General features: G+C 34.4%; 1 protein-coding gene across 1 annotated transcript in view; it reads left to right on the top strand.

Annotated features, from left to right (window-relative positions):
* The window catches only part of DNAAF11 (dynein axonemal assembly factor 11), a gene marked incomplete at its 5' end in the record, with an annotated part of 28,710 nt that overhangs the window by 6,177 nt on the left and 6,626 nt on the right, over positions 1 to 15,907 (top strand). Inside the window, 9 exons of the mRNA XM_082755402.1 lie at positions 158 to 235; positions 2,638 to 2,810; positions 3,771 to 3,970; positions 4,812 to 5,000; positions 5,106 to 5,183; positions 7,634 to 7,699; positions 9,320 to 9,389; positions 10,236 to 10,331; positions 15,460 to 15,539. Of these exons, the coding sequence (XP_082611528.1) occupies positions 158 to 235; positions 2,638 to 2,810; positions 3,771 to 3,970; positions 4,812 to 5,000; positions 5,106 to 5,183; positions 7,634 to 7,699; positions 9,320 to 9,389; positions 10,236 to 10,331; positions 15,460 to 15,539 (1,030 nt within the window). The remainder of the gene's footprint in view (positions 1 to 157; positions 236 to 2,637; positions 2,811 to 3,770; positions 3,971 to 4,811; positions 5,001 to 5,105; positions 5,184 to 7,633; positions 7,700 to 9,319; positions 9,390 to 10,235; positions 10,332 to 15,459; positions 15,540 to 15,907) is intronic.

The raw sequence follows: 15,907 nt of genomic DNA, 5'->3' as shown, positions 1-15,907 counted from the left end.
AGTATTAAAATATTAATGTCTGATAGTCTATTATATATTCAGGTTTGTCCTTCCAATTTTTCTGCTTTCTTGTTTGTTCATAGTCAAGTGAGCAAGTAAAATAATAATGCCCTTCCCATGAGGGAAACTGAAATAATGGATCTGTGTTTTGTTACAGAGAATGTGGGTAAGTTAAAGAAGCTGGAATATTTAAATTTAGCTTTGAACAACATTGAAAAAATCGAAAATCTGGAAGGTAAGGTTTTTAAATGAATGATTTTGCCTTTTCTTATTGAAACAGTTGAGTTGTAAATGAATTTAGATTAAGTATAAGGGTGGAAGCTATTGATTATGCCCACCAATAAATGTCGATCTGCTCGAGGGTAGGAAGGCTCTGCAGGAGGATCTGGATAGGCTGGACTGATGGGCTGAGGTCAACTGCTTGAAGTTCAACAAGGCCAAGTGCCGACTCCTGCACCTGGGGTGCAATAATCCCAAGCAGAGCTACAAACTGGGAGAGGAATGGTTGGAGAGCTGCCTGACGGAGAAGGACCTGGGAGTACTGGTTGATAGTCGGCTGAATATGAGCCAGCAGTGTGCTCAGGTGGCCAAGAAGGCCAACAGCATCCTGGCTTGCATAAGAAGCAGTGTGAACAGCAGGGCTAGGGAGGTGATCGTCCCCCTGTACTTGGCTCTCGTGAGGCTGCACCTTGAGTACTGTGTTCAGTTTTGGGCCCCTCGCTACAAGAAGGACATGGAGGTGCTTGAGCGGGTGCAGAGAAGGGCAACGAAGCTGGTGAGGGGCCTGGAGAACAAGTCCTACGAGAAGCGGCTGAGGGAGCTGGGCTTGTTCAGCCTGGAGAAGAGGAGGCTCAGGGGTGACCTTATTGCTCTCTACAGGTACCTTAAAGGAGGCTGTAGCGAGGTGGGGGTTGGTCTGTTTTCCCACGTGCCTGGTGACAGGACGAGGGGGAATGGGCTTAAGTTGAGCCAGGGGAGTTTTAGGTTAGATGTTAGGAAGAACTTCTTCACTGAAAGGGTTGTGAGGCATTGGAACAGGCTGCCCAGGGAAGTGGTAGAGTCACCATCCCTGGAAGTCTTTAAAAGACGTTTAGATGTAGAGCTTAGGGATATGGTTTAGTGGGGACTGTTAGTGTTAGGTCAGAGGTTGGACTCGATGATCTTGAGGTCTCTTCCAACCTAGAAATTCTGTGATTCTGTGATTCTGTACTTTATTGATTGTCAGAAGAAGGAGCCAGCTTCTGTGCAGTGTTTCAAGTGGTTCCTACTGCTGACGTTCTGTCACTGCAGTTTCTTAAGTGCATTTTAACTTGATTTTTACATATTCTCTTACCAGTGTTGTCATCTATGACAGCTCTATTCTTTAATATTTTGCAAAATAGGAGATCAAAATTTTCAGGAAACCCATAGAGAATTGGTATTGCCTCACTGTAAAGTTAAGATGATCTGCTAGGTAGGTTAGCTAGAGCAATGCAATATTTTTTGATGCTATACGGAATATAAAGAGTGTCTCTTGTAATGGTTCAGCAGTCATCTTCAGCAATCAAAAGTCTCACAAAGAAGGTTCTACACTGTGCACAAGTTGCATTGTCAGTCTGGAGTATTTTTACAGTTTTTCAGGTGATTCTTTTTTCTGTCATTACACGAAGTCTTGTCTATCTTATCTATGTTTAACCATTTATCTTGACATGATAATTGCATGTGCAAAGATCAAATCCTAAGACTTAAAGCCATGCATAAACACATTCCATATTTTCTGAATAAAATCTGACTTTTGACTTATTTCATTATTTTTCTCGCGTAGGCAAGTTGCTGAATATATAAAATGTCCACCTTGGCAACAGAACAATAAAAAAAAGCTGATTTGTTTTGTTTTGTTTAAACAGTGTGCAAGCTGTTTCAGGAGGATGGTTTAAATCAAACAGAAAAATAAACAAATAGGCTACACAGAAATTTGTAAAAGTTGAAGAAATATGTAGTACATTACCTATTTGGCAATTTGCTAAGAAACTTACATCTGTTTTCATGCCAGTAAATTTTAAGTTCCTCTATCAGGCTGCATTATTTATTACTGTGATTTGTCATTTACTTAGAAGTCAGAACCTTTGGGAATTAGCTGTGCAAAAATTGAGGTTATTTAAATCCCCTAATAAATCATTTTGCGTTGTTTATGCTCTTTCAGTTCCATTATGAATAAAATACTTGCCAAATAGACCTGCAAAGGAAAATAAGTGATTAAAATGATGAGCACAGAAGTTGAGCTTGCTCTTAGCTGAACTTTTTTACTCTTAGAATCAAGGTTATGACTCATGGACATATTATGATAAAAAGAGTGGCTAATGAATTCTGGATCCAAATTTCCCAGAGCATTTTGTTAGCAAATTTAGTGTTTCTGTTTATAATTAATTCTTCTGGTTAACATACAATTTTCTCACCAATATTAACAATTTAACCAGTAATAAAATCAATGTTAGTGAAGATTTAAGTTACAAAGAAATGAAATCCATCAGGATTCTGCTCTCCTGAAGCAATTAGACACTCTTTAGCCACATAGAGTAGCCACATTGAATGATGTTTGTTTGTTTGTTTGTTTGTTTTGTTTTGTTTATTTATTTATTTATTTATTTATTCAAACAGGCTGTGAAGATCTGAAGAAACTTGACCTGACAGCAAATTTCATTGGTGAACTTTCCAGTATTGAAACCCTAAAATATAATATACATCTGAAGGAACTGTTTCTAGTGGGTAACCCATGTACTGAATTTCAAGGTTATAGACAATTTGTAGTGGCAACACTTCATCAGTTGAAAGTAAGATTTTTAATGTTAAATTAATGTCCAAATCAATAACCAGCTTTGTTGACTGAACATAGTAATTCAAAACAATTAAGTGCTTGTGGTAGGAAAATTAGGAATATTTTTCTTACTGTCCACAGAAAATTAAATTCTGTTCTGAATAGGTGACCGTATTAAGTAACGTGATAATAAATAATTATAGTAAGCCACATGCATTTGTTAACTTTTCTGTCATTTTCATTGGAGATCCTTAAATAAAGTTCTGAAAAGATAAATACATGGTACAGTTCTGGCTTTTAGCTTTATATATGTGTGTGTACATATATATGCACAGTGTATTTTTAAGTTATTACTATGATTTTAGAAAGTTACCAGGTCATTGGTAATGTACCAACAATATGTACCATACCAACAACACAAGGCAGGAAAACAGTAGAAATTGATGTGAAAATGCTCTATATTGTAAATAGATATTCTGAGATGGAGGTTTTGTACAGTGACTGATCTAATGATTTTCTGTCATTGAAAGAGGCAGTCAGAATCCTGAAATATGCTCTTCCAATTTCCCTTGGAGAAGCACAGACACTTGCTTAACTTCTTAAGAGTAGACTCAACTCATTTCTGAGTTAAATGAACATTATCTAAAGAAATATTTTTGTAATAGCTTTATGAGCTTAATAAAAGGCAGACAAATATCAGAAATGGCTGAAGGGACTCTTTCTACTACATAGCAATATGACTAACTAAAATTCCAGGAAAATGCAAAAGGCAGCTCTCAGACACACAAACATTTTCAGATCTGAATAGCAACTTACTGTTAATTATTTTAATGCAGTACAACTTATGTTGTGCTTTAGAGGTTTGAAAGAAATATTAAATTAACCTGCCGTTTAATTGATGTATTGATTTAAATATGTTTTACATTTCTCATATATTTAAATTGCTTTCTTTTTTTTTTTTTTTTCCTTTGGGAAGTATTTGGATAGTAAAGAAATAGAACGTTCAGAGAGGATTCAAGCTCTTCAAAACTATCCAGAAGTGAAACAGAAAATTAAAGAACAGGAACAATCTTACCTTCTCAAAAGAGCCAAAGAAAAAGAAGAGGCTCAAAGAAGGATGCATGAAAGAAAGGATAGGAAAGAGAAACAAGTGGAAGCTAAGCTTGGATTTGATAGGTAAGAGTAAGCAGCAGCAGTTTGTAAGTAAATATCACTCGTCTCTTTCTTCACTAAGAATTTTGGTTTTCCTTGTTCAATGTTGTTAATATAATTCCACTTAAAGTCTTATGTTTGTCTTCATTGCTGATTCTAGCAGGATTCTAGCATTTCAGCTATGGTCTCTAATGAAAAACATAATTATAAACATTATTAACTACTAACCTGTAGTCAGTACAACAGAAGTTCTGTCCAAGAACTCCAAACTAAATTTTCTAGGTTCCAAAGTGGTGTGATTGATAGCTTCTTTCAGGACAGCTGGAAATTGTTATTTAAGGTAGTACAGTGGTTTCAGAGTTTTCATTTTATATAGCTAGAGACTTTCTGAACATTACAGAAGTTTAGGTCTAGGGGAAAATGTATTTGGGTTCTAAAATGGCACTTGAGGAGATGCGTAAGTAAAAAGTTGCTATCTTAAAATTTCTAACCTGCTGCTCTCTGACTTTGCGACTACTTAAACTTAACAGGGACTGAAGGTTTTTTTGCTCCTGAAGGTTGTAAAGGCATTTGAAAATTCTGCTCCTGAAACTAAATCTGTCAGGGTTTTCAGACAGCTAAGCAAAACCATAGTATCACTTCTTAGTTAAATCAATGAAAACTATTCTGTTGAAAAATGTTTTAATGATTGATGAAAGTTGCAGAACAGACTAAATTATTCAAATCTCTAAACTATTATTCTCTGTAGGAATTATGCAACTATTGGTATTGAAGTAAAAAAAATAAATTATTGCAAGAATACATTTTCAATACCGTTACTCTTCATTCATTTAATTAAAATAACATTTCTTGTGATCTTGTTCAGCCCAGGCTCCCTACAGGACAAAGAAAACCGTCAATCAGAAGGAGAAACAGAAAAAGAAACATGGAGGACAGTTGAAGATGATGAAGAAGACAGAAGATTTTGGGAGGAGCCTACACCTTATACTCCAGAATCTAGATTAGAAACTCACAGATATATTGAAGAAAAACGGAAAGCAAAAGACAATATAAGGTATACTTAACTTCTTGCCATCTTCTTTCTTTTTTTATTTTAGCTATACAACAGAAAATATGAGAATGACAAATTATAAAACATTTTTCTTTCTGTCTTGTTAAGGGAGCCAAAAAAGAGAGAGAAGCTTCTTCCAACACTGGTGACTGCAGAAGGAAAAGTTCTAAATGTCAACATGCCAAAGTACGTAAGGAAGCAATGCTGTGGTTAACTTCTTTATAGCTGATTTGAGCCACTATTTGGATATACAAGATGATAATAAGAGAACTGACAAGTTCTCATGTGTAGTATTATATTCCTGATGGTGAAACTGACTCCTGAAATTATATTCTGATGCTGGAAAAATAATTAATTACTTTTCAGTAAGTTAAGTGTTGAAGGTTGTCTAACTTAATATCTTGGTGTTTGACGACAGAAGAATTTGTTTTTCTGTAAATGACATAAGATACTTTACTCTTATTACCTTCCATGGTAAGACTCTTTCTTAGAGCATCTTGCTAATAGTGGAAAAAAAATAGTGAAAGCTTGACTGCTGAAGATAAATGTGTACAAGTAGCTACTTTAAATGTGGGAAAATATGTCCAAGTAATATTTCTAGTCAAAATCATCCTGTCCTCTCATAACAGATGTAAACCTGGCAGAACTGAGAAAGTGACAGAAAAGCAAAAGAATGATTTTTTTAGTTCAAAGAAGACAAGCCTTAAATAGTTTAAATCTTACATTAATAGAATGTAATTATGCCTCTAAAAAGCAGAGACATTCAGAACAAAGCTCTAGCTATCTTTGTTTAAGCAATACAGTCACCTTGAGTTCACTGTTTGTAGCAGTCCTGTTCATATCACCTGAGTTTTCTGGATTAGAATTTACTGTGTGGATGTGCTCAAGTAAAGTCAGATCACTGAGCAATTTTTGTCATTATGGCTTCAGCAAGAATATCATAGCTCTTCACTGAAAAGAGTTGCTCTTCACTGAAAGCGTTGCTAATAGACAGGTGGTGCTCCCCAAAGTTACTCTTTTATTGCAAAAGTCTAGTATCCAATGCAATGTCCAAATTTATTTTTAAGGTTCTTTTTGAACATTGGTTATTGAGAGGAATAGCAACGTGCTGCTGAGAAAAGACTATTTCTGCTCCTTGATTCTGTTCAAGCTTTCACCTAGAAAATTTTACAATTCTCTTCTCTTTTTTACTGTTAATGTTTTAGTGAATTCTCTAATTTTGTGGTGTAGTAAAATAAAGAAGTGTGTACAGGAAAGAAAGCTGTTTTGTATCATTTGCAGTTTACCATTCAAAAATATCCATTAACCTAAAGTTCTCTAAGCTTTCTTCCAAGTTGATGGTATCAGAATACAAGAGAGCAAGGAGTTATAAAATATATCTGACAGATGTTTTTATTGCTGAAAGAATGTATACAAATTTGAGCTTCTTTCTATTATATAAAATATTCTATTCTATTCTTTCTATTATATAAAATACCTAGGTGTTTTAATGTCACTGAAAGGTGACATCTAGGTGTTTTAATGTATCAGATAGATTAAATTAAGCCAAACCCTCTCATTTTAAACTTATACCTAATTTATAAAATCATCTCATTTATAGGTGGGTTTTATTTTATCTTTTCTCTACTTTAATACTTGGGAATATATGAGAGTGTGAGTAGGGCTAGTAAGACTAGAATAGATCTCCTTATTCAAGATTTGTTCAAAAATTTTAGAACTCAGCCACCAGATCACAAACACACAGCTAATGCACTCTCATTTTTAATAAATATTACAGAATCACAGAATCATCTAGGCTGGAAGAGTCCTCCAAGATCACTGAGTCCAACCTCAGACCTAACACTAACAAGCCCTCCACTAAACCATATCACTAAGCTCTACGTCTAAATGTCTTTTAAAGACCTCCAGGGATGGTGACTCCACCACTTCCCTGGGCAGCCCATTCCAATGTCTAACAACCCTTTCAGTAAAGAAGTTCTTCCTAACATCCAACCTAAAACTCCCCTGGCGCAACTTAAGCCCATTCCCCTTCTTCCTGTCACCAGGCACATGGGAGAATAGACCAACCCCCACCTCACTACAGCCTTGAATCAAGGAAATTAAGCAAATCTTTATCTTTTTTTTTTTCTTTTTTATTTTGGAAAAGCACATGTAGATATTTATGCTACAGGCAACTTAATTTCTGTTAACAAGCATGCATTTTTTTTTTTTTTTTTTTTAAAGATGAAGTTAGAATCACTGTTTTTCAGGCCGTCTGTGCTTTTCATGTACTTTTTTTTCTTAACTACGAAGACATCAACAGATCAGACACTTTGCCAGCAGATGTCTCTCTCCCTGCACTGACAGACTAATCTTAATGTTAACTGACCTTCAGCACTATTTTTATTTCTGTTTCTTGAGTGTTGGGTGGAGAGAATAGAAAACAAATGTTGAATGACTCTAGCTCAAACGTTAGTAATTTTTCCTGTTCATGAGGAAAAGTGCAACTGTTTCTAAAATGATCATGTGATTTTGTCTAAAGGGTATTTGTGTTAAATCTAAAATTGCTAGCAGTTGAATTTTAAATATGCCATAATGTTTGTTTTTTTCACCCCAATTATGTTGATCCTGGAGATGTTTTTTGTCCTTATTATTAGGCTTCATTTCTCCTTGAAAGATGATGAAGAAAACAACCAGTTCATTTTGGATATTTCTGTTTACAGGTCAGAAATATTATTTATTTTTCCACTTCATTTTGTCATTCAGAAGTTCTAATATGCAGAATTTCAATTGTTTTCCTCCTTGTAAATGGGGAGTTTTCAAGTGGAAGAAAAATAATGTAGGGATTGATAGAATAAATCTTGAAACCTCTGCCAAAGAAACAGAAATGTATAAAATAAAGATCCTTTGGGTTGTTCTGTTACTCCTAAATGAGCAGTGTGTCTCAGTAGTCCTTTTTTGAATTGATGATTTCTGCAGTCCACAGGCAGGTTTCTTCCAGTGCTGTCCCCTTATATTTACATAAAATATTTTCCATTCTTCATTAGTTGGTTAGGATTGTAGGGAGTGGGATTTTATGTCTATTCTCTGTCCCTAGAAGTGCTCCAGTACAATTCATGTCCTTGTATAGTTAAATTCTTCTTGAAACAGAGTAGGGCAACCTTGTCCATATTGCTTAATGGAAGGAGTCTATGGTCTGTCCTATTTCCTAAACTACAACAGAGCATTACCTGGAAGAAATGTGGATGAAACATGCCAAAAAATGACAAGAAGACTTTATAACTCTTATAAGTTAAATTATAACTTAATTTGTAACTACTAAGCACAACAGTTCCCTTGCTCATGGTTCGAAAAGGGGTTAGAAATCCACAAGCTTTTTCAGCTCTGATAGGAACTAGTTAAAGTTGGAACTAGCTTCATAGCACAGAAATAGTATTCATGGCAGGTGTTCTTCCCTTCAAACTTATTAATTTTGCACAAAACAGGCCTGCTCCATTGTTTCTGAATTATAAGAATTAGGTTTTTTGGAAGCTCAGAAAATCTGTTCAGGTGTAATAAAATACTGGATATAGTGTTGTAGTCTGTGTTCATTTATAAGAAATGTAAACTAGAAAGTTTTAAAAATTCACCTGAGAATTAATGTTATAAAGGCATGGAAATAGGGAATATGCATTTGCGCTTTCACTAGCAGGTCACAAGAACAAGAGCGTATGTATCACAAGAAGAAGAGCAGATGTTAGAGTGGAGCTTTTGCAGGTCACAGTGACAAGTCTGTCAGTACTGAAATGTAAAAAGACTGTGTTTTCTGGGAATACAATGTATTTTATTTTATTTTATTTTATTTTATTTTATTTTATTTTATTTTATTTTATTTTATTTTATTTTATTTTATTTTATTTTTAATTCACTGTAAAAAAAAAGGAAGTTTTATTACAAAGGTACTGTTTAAGCCTTTAGAAAGAAAAGTAGAAAAATACTTTCACAATTTTAATAGCTAATAGATGAATTTTCATAAGTCAAAGCACTAAACTAATAGAAAAAAAAAAAACTTTTCACTTTCTACAAGGATTTTGAAACATATACAATAGTTGTAGTGAAGGACTGATGGTGGACATGACAGAACTTAGACATTATTTTATTACACATTCCCTACACATATAGGAAGATCATATTTTTCTTCCAAAAATATTAAATGCTAATAATATTTCATTTAACTTAATACCTGAAATTGAAGCCGTATTTTACAAACTGTGAAGTAGTAATAAAATAATTGAGTAGTCTTAAATGTTTATATACTGGACTGTATAATAGATTGATTCATTTATTCATATTTTGTTTCAAAGACATCTGGACACATCTCTGCTTGATGTTGATGTTCAGACAACTTACATACGAGTACTGGTGAAGGGAAAGGTTAGTATTTTCCTACTACATTAATTTCAAATCAAGACTAAAAGTTTACAATGGTTATTCAGTGAACACTGGAGCTTTCACAGATTATGAAATTCCATGCACCTATGCAGAAGAACCATTATTTCATACTTGCATTATTCTGAACCACATATATGCTGTTGAAGTCCTAACCAAAAGAGGTGTAAAGCCTGAAATGAAATTCCATTCTCTGTTTCACTCCTTATTTCTTCTTATTCCCTCAAAACAATGTACAATAAATCACTGAGGAAAGGAACTTGTTAATTACCCTATGCTAGTATTTAGTAATTTCACAATCAGGAATTCATAGTAGACAGAAACAAGTGGATGTATACTCTTTTGGAAGGGTGTTTAAAATTCAAGTTTACTTCTTTCTCAGTGGTTATAATTTTATCATCAAATTTTTGAAAAATTCTTAGTATTTAAATGGTAAACCAAAATCTGCATTTATGACTGTAACAACTGCATAAATAAAACTTCAAAATTACTTTATGTTTAAAATAGACTAGATAATCTTTCTCATTTAATTGCTAATATAAGTCAAGCATCATTTTATAACCTTCTTTAGAAATGTCACTTCAGAAATGACAGCAATTCAGGAATATACATATAACCATACTTCTAAGTAAAAGCTGTTTAGCATGTTAATCATTTATTAGGATTAGTAATACTATATTTATAGTGATAGGATTTAGACGCATACTGTTCTATAGATCAAAGGAAGTGATAGTTATATTTCTGCATGTGTTCTGTCTAGGTCAAATAAATAAATAAATAAATAAATAAATATTTTATCATGATATACTTCAACTCCATATTTTGTCATAGCCATTCCAGCTTGTGCTCCCTGAGGAAGTGAAGCCAGATAGCAGCTCTGCTAAAAGATCACAAACAACCGGTCATTTAGTTGTCAGCATGCCGAAGGTATGTTAAATAATCTGAGGAGGCATTATAGAAAGGTATTTAAAATATTGTGAGTACTGTGAGAATATTTCTGAGTTACAGGTAACACCTGACTAGCTAGTTATTCAGGCTAGCCTTTCCCATCAGGATGTATTTCTCAAAGAAAGAAGGAACATTCCAGAATGACAATTTAATTATAGAGCCAAACCATTGGATTTAGGATTCCTTTAAAGGAACACTATGGAAAACAATATTAATGGAACTATTTCTATTTCCTATATTTTCAATAGAAACAGCTTTTTATATATGAAAATATCCTCTGCAAAACCTGCCATATTGTGCAACAATGTAAGATGTATTTTTAAAAGAACTGAAAATAAGCAGTTTTTCTACCTATAACAGAAACAAATCAGTTTTTCAAAATTGGTGTGGCACACACCTGTATGAAAATTACATTGTGGTTCAAGGATAGGCATTATGTACTACTACTCTCACATCTCAGGTGATCAGAACAAGAGTTGCTTAATTCACTTTCCCTTCATGCTTTCCCTAGATGGAAATGATACACTGATCAGCTCTACCAAGTATGTGTATTCACAGAGTAAGAGGGTTGTGGCAACATGGTGCTTCAACTGAGAAATGCTACACAGCAGGCCTCAGTACTTAAAGAAGCCTGGGCAGAAGTCATATTCCCCTAATATTCCTAACTCTGTGTTCTGTCTCACTTGTGCTCTGATTGCCTGCATGGAGTCATGCTGTCCTTTGTGGCACTAAGGGATGTGGTGGTTTAGTGGCGGGACTCAGTAGGAACCCGCAGGGACAACCTCTGATTAAATCACAAGCTGTAATTTTAGCATCAAGCATACAGTTTCACCAGGAGTTTGAGGAATGCTGAAAACTGTACTCATTTGATTAAGATTCATATTTAATTAATATTCAAAATTTACTGATACGAGAATTTACACTTTCCTACACTTATTTATTTGAAACTGAGGCCTTGACATTTGCCATTTTGGATAATGTTATTTTCAAATGCTTTTGAACAGAGTTTCTATTAGACTTCAATAGCATTTTTGTGGATGAGCAGTGCCCTAGAAAACATAAATATTTCAAGGAGCCTCTGTGTACATTCAAAACTGCTATCTTCCAAGAAAGCAGTACCTACATGAGCAACGTGAATATTTCCTCTTTCTATTGTGATTAAGAATTGCCTTTATTCCATGATTAAATTTATTTTTTACCCATGTTTCACCTATCTTGATATTTTACCTACACCTATATATTTTACCTAGGCTGAAGGTCTTGAGCCTGCCTCATCTCAGAATGTCATGGTTCAGAGACACTTGTGAGACCTGAGGAGGTTTCTACAGAATAACCAAGGTCATGTTGTTCAGCCTAGAGAAGAGAAAGCTCAAAAGGGTCTTAATTGACTGGGGTGGGGTGGTGGTGGTGTAGGGGGAGTAATGATGGAGCCAAGCTCTTTCCATAGGTGGGTAATGACAAGGCAAGAGGCAATAAGTACAAAGAGAAACACCAGAATGCTCTGTCTAACATAAGGAAACATATTTTAATGGTGAGAGTGATCAAACACTGGCACAGGTTGCTCAAAGAGGTCATGGTTTCTTCACCCTTGACGATCTTCAAAAGCCACCTGGATGTGGTCCTGGGCAACTGGCTCCAGGTGGCAGTGCCTGAGCAGGGGTTTGGACTAAATAACCTCCAGAGGTCCATTCCAACCTCAACTGTTTTATGATTTTGAGATACATCAAGTTTTGTGGATTTGTTGAACAAAGATGGATCTGTGTTACTTTGCAGCAATTCCGCTTGGCAGGTACAAAAGAATTGTTCTGTGTTACAGTCATGCAATCTCTTCCCTTCCTTCAGAACTAAATTGGAATGCACAAGCTATATTTTGAGGGATACATATCATTTTCAGATGTTCTCTATCCATACATATTGTATTGATATTAACAGGATGTACTCTAGGAAGCTAAGTATAATGAATAAAGGTTAGCAGTAAGTGGAATGCCAATAGTTATTTTTCCTTGAGAACATTATGGCTGAAGTTATCAACAATATTTGAGAATATTAATTTTATATCATCAACTTAATATAAATTCCTTTTTATAAGATGATAGGAAGAACAGAATTCATGCAACTTCTTTTCAGTTTATATCAGTGATGAGACAAACCTAATGACTATATCGTGCTGTTTAACCTTTGTGTTCCTGATAAATAATTATTCTCAAAATAAAATTATTTGCAACAAGATAAATGACTTAGCACATTCTTTAAGTAACTGACATTCTAAGAATACTACTAACCAAAAAAGTAAACTTCTGCAGTAGGGTTCTTGCAATAGTGTCCTGAAAATACCTCTGTCTTCTCAGGAAGGGAACAGAAAACGAACTGAATTCAGTATTTTTCATTTGCTTTAGGGAGTTTCTGATCAGGTTGCTAAACTTTTCAGCATATATCTTCCAGCCTGTTCATAGTTCCCTAGCCTTTAAAATGAAAAGTAAAACCTCTTCAGTTGCCTCTCTGATGGCCTTGCCATACCACAGATGTTAGAGATAGTAAATTCCACATAAAGGAAAGAAAGTAAATCATTTTCACCATCTTTTCAGATTTTTTTTTTTTTTTTTTTTTAATGTACTGTTTATTGCACAGCAAATCATTGTAAAAAGGGTGTCTTTCTAAGGCACTGTCTACCAACAGATTTGGAAGGTCATCAAAACAAATTTGAAGGACACAACATTCAGTAAATTGTGACACTTTTCAAGTGTGGTGTTTATACTGTAATAACCTTAATCGTCTGTACAGAGATTTTGTATGAGTAAGGGGTTGATAGCAAGTACATTGTAATGCTTCATTTTCTGGGAAAAATATTTGTGACATGAAGCTTTTCAACCTTTCAGCCTCTATGCTCTGGCAGTGTCATCTTTGCAGATGATGCAGGAAAGTAAAAAACTGAATGTTTCTTTATTGGCTTTGACCAAAATTGGCATATTAAATCAGTGATTTTGCAAAATGCCATCCATAGATTACACCAGTAGCATGTTAATTACTGTCTGAGAAACAGCATCAAAACCAGTGTTATTACCAAACAGTTTTTATTTAGGGTTCTGAGACATTCTGTGTCATGTTTTAATAGTTGACTTCCCTTATTTTAGTGAATCAGAGAAGAAAATTTTGACTCTTTGATTAATCCTTTATTATATAAGCAGTAAAAAATTAATTCTGACAGCTTTTTATAGCCTGGGTCTTCGAAATCATTTAGAAACTTAAAGATCAATGAGAGTTAGATTCCTTAATTAATTTAAAAATAGAGGGGTATACATTATGCATGTCAGTGTAAGGGTTATTTGATGGAATTTCATTATAAAATTCTCACTTTTCTAGGTGTGGCAAATGCAGTAATATTTCATTACTGTCAAAGGCATATGGAGACATACAGCTGTGAAACCCCAGAAATCTTTTTTTCCTTCAAAATAAATGTGTTTCAGGGAAACTCTGTTACTCAGTGGAATTCATGGTGCCGAAGAAGAAAGCCATGGCAGGAATAAATTGTAGGCTGAAAAGATGACTCAGCTTAAAAATATTGTTTTCACAAATTCCATCTGTTTTCTCAAATATATTCCAGATTCTATTTAACACATCAATTTCTAGACTTCTCTGCTGTCTGTGCTTCTCTGTTCCTTTCTTTTCTGATTTCTGATTACACTAAATACTAGCAATAGGTTCATAGAATTACTTGCAGAAAGCTTTGTTATATTCAATTAGTCCCTCTTCCTGTATATTATAGAGTTTAAATTTCATTCAATGAACTTGCTACTGAGCCCAAAGTCTTATATTTGTCCACAGCTGAAGCAGTGGCTGTTCCATTTTCCAGATCATTTGTCCTAACTTGATTGGCATCTCTGAGAGATCAATATGCAATCACTGTCCTGGTGAAGCTCATGTGTCATTGTTACACATTGTTTCAAAAACAAGAAAAAAGAGAATATCACTTAAGATTTTTCTTGAACAGAGGTAGGAGGATGTCTTTTGAGTAAAGGAGCTTTTGAGTCAAATGATATTTGACAATAATAGATGCTCCAGTACACAATTGCTAACCCTTTCCTAATTTGAAAGCCCCTTGACAGAATCACAACCCATCAAGGAGACATTTCTGTTGATTGCAGAATCAGCAATTTTCCTCACCATCCTTGATGATGTACTCTGAGGGCAAAGCAAGGAACCTTAGCTTCAGATGGATCAACAAAATGAGTTACTGAAGAACAGAACACTGTACAGCCTACTGAGAAGAGGGAAAGTTCAAAGAAAAAGACTTTTCTTCACTAGAGGATACATAGAGTCAGAAAGGATCAGCCCTTTGACAATGCATTTCAGAAATGAATGATAAAAGCCATGAGATCTGTCTTATTTCTTGAACATTTTAGAGCAGGTTTGGAACAGCATGTTTTCAGACCAATGTCACTAGAAAATACTTGATACTCTTTGTCATAGTTCCTGTTCATCTCCTTCCTTTCAAACTTTAAGGGGTCCCTCTCCCTTGATGTCGCTAAATAGGGAATGAGGAATTTCTTTTGCCATAAGAAATAACATATATGTCCTCCAAAAAATGGTATTTTCCTTGAGAAAGGGAATTTACCTTGTCTTCAATCTTGAGATTCTGTTTTCAGCAAAGTTGCTGAGGGAGTTTGTGGACATTTGTCCCTTTTAAAAAGAATGAGAAGTCCAGAGGGCAGCAGATTCTTTAATAAAAATATCTGAACTAGCACATGGACACAGACGGAAATATAAGGAGACACATCATGAACAAGTTCATTAGCTACAGAGAAAATCAGTAATGTGCATTATTAGCATTGTACTAAAAAAATACAGCACATACATATATATATGTATATATTTAAATATTTAAAGATATATAAACTCATATATATAATTGAATATAATTCCATTCAGATCATTTGGTTAAAAGGGCTTTATGCGTGTTTCACACTGAGTGAAGAGTGTTAAAATCACATAAAAGTCACATGAAAAAAATTATTTACACCTTCTTAATTTTTTTTGGATAGATTATTTAGATGCTTTTTAGCATAAATAACTTTTGTGGGACTTATTTTTCTGTATATTTGTATTTTAGGCTAAAGAAATAATCCTGGCTAAGCAAAAATTATCAACTTCAATCAAACCTTCTGACACAATGCAAAAAAATGCAAGAAGGTAATTCCTTTTTTATTTCACATTAGCATTATTTATTTATTTATTTATTTGATACATTAGTTATTCACTTGTCAGAATATATGTTTTTTATTGAGTATCTTATTGTGGAAAGTATGAAAATATTGATTTGTATAGAGTAAAACTATGTATGAAAGCTTTAGACTAATGGCCTGTCTGGTGCTGTTTATAAAGTGATCTGCTCCAATGGCAGAGCCAAAAAAGCACTTATTTCCGCAGATCGGTTCTGTTTCATCAGCTCATTCAGATATTGATCTAGTATACACTAAAACCAAACCACCTACTGAGAATTGCCTCTGCAGAGCTCCTTGCTACATAGTCTAGGTCTCAAAACCATTTAGAAAGCAATG

Source organism: Aythya marila (assembly GCF_965140915.1).
Source record: "Aythya marila genome assembly, chromosome: 2".
In the NCBI taxonomy this organism is placed as follows: domain Eukaryota; kingdom Metazoa; phylum Chordata; class Aves; order Anseriformes; family Anatidae; genus Aythya; species Aythya marila.
Note: the sequence above shows the minus strand (reverse complement) of the source record. Positions and strands in the feature narration are given on the sequence as shown.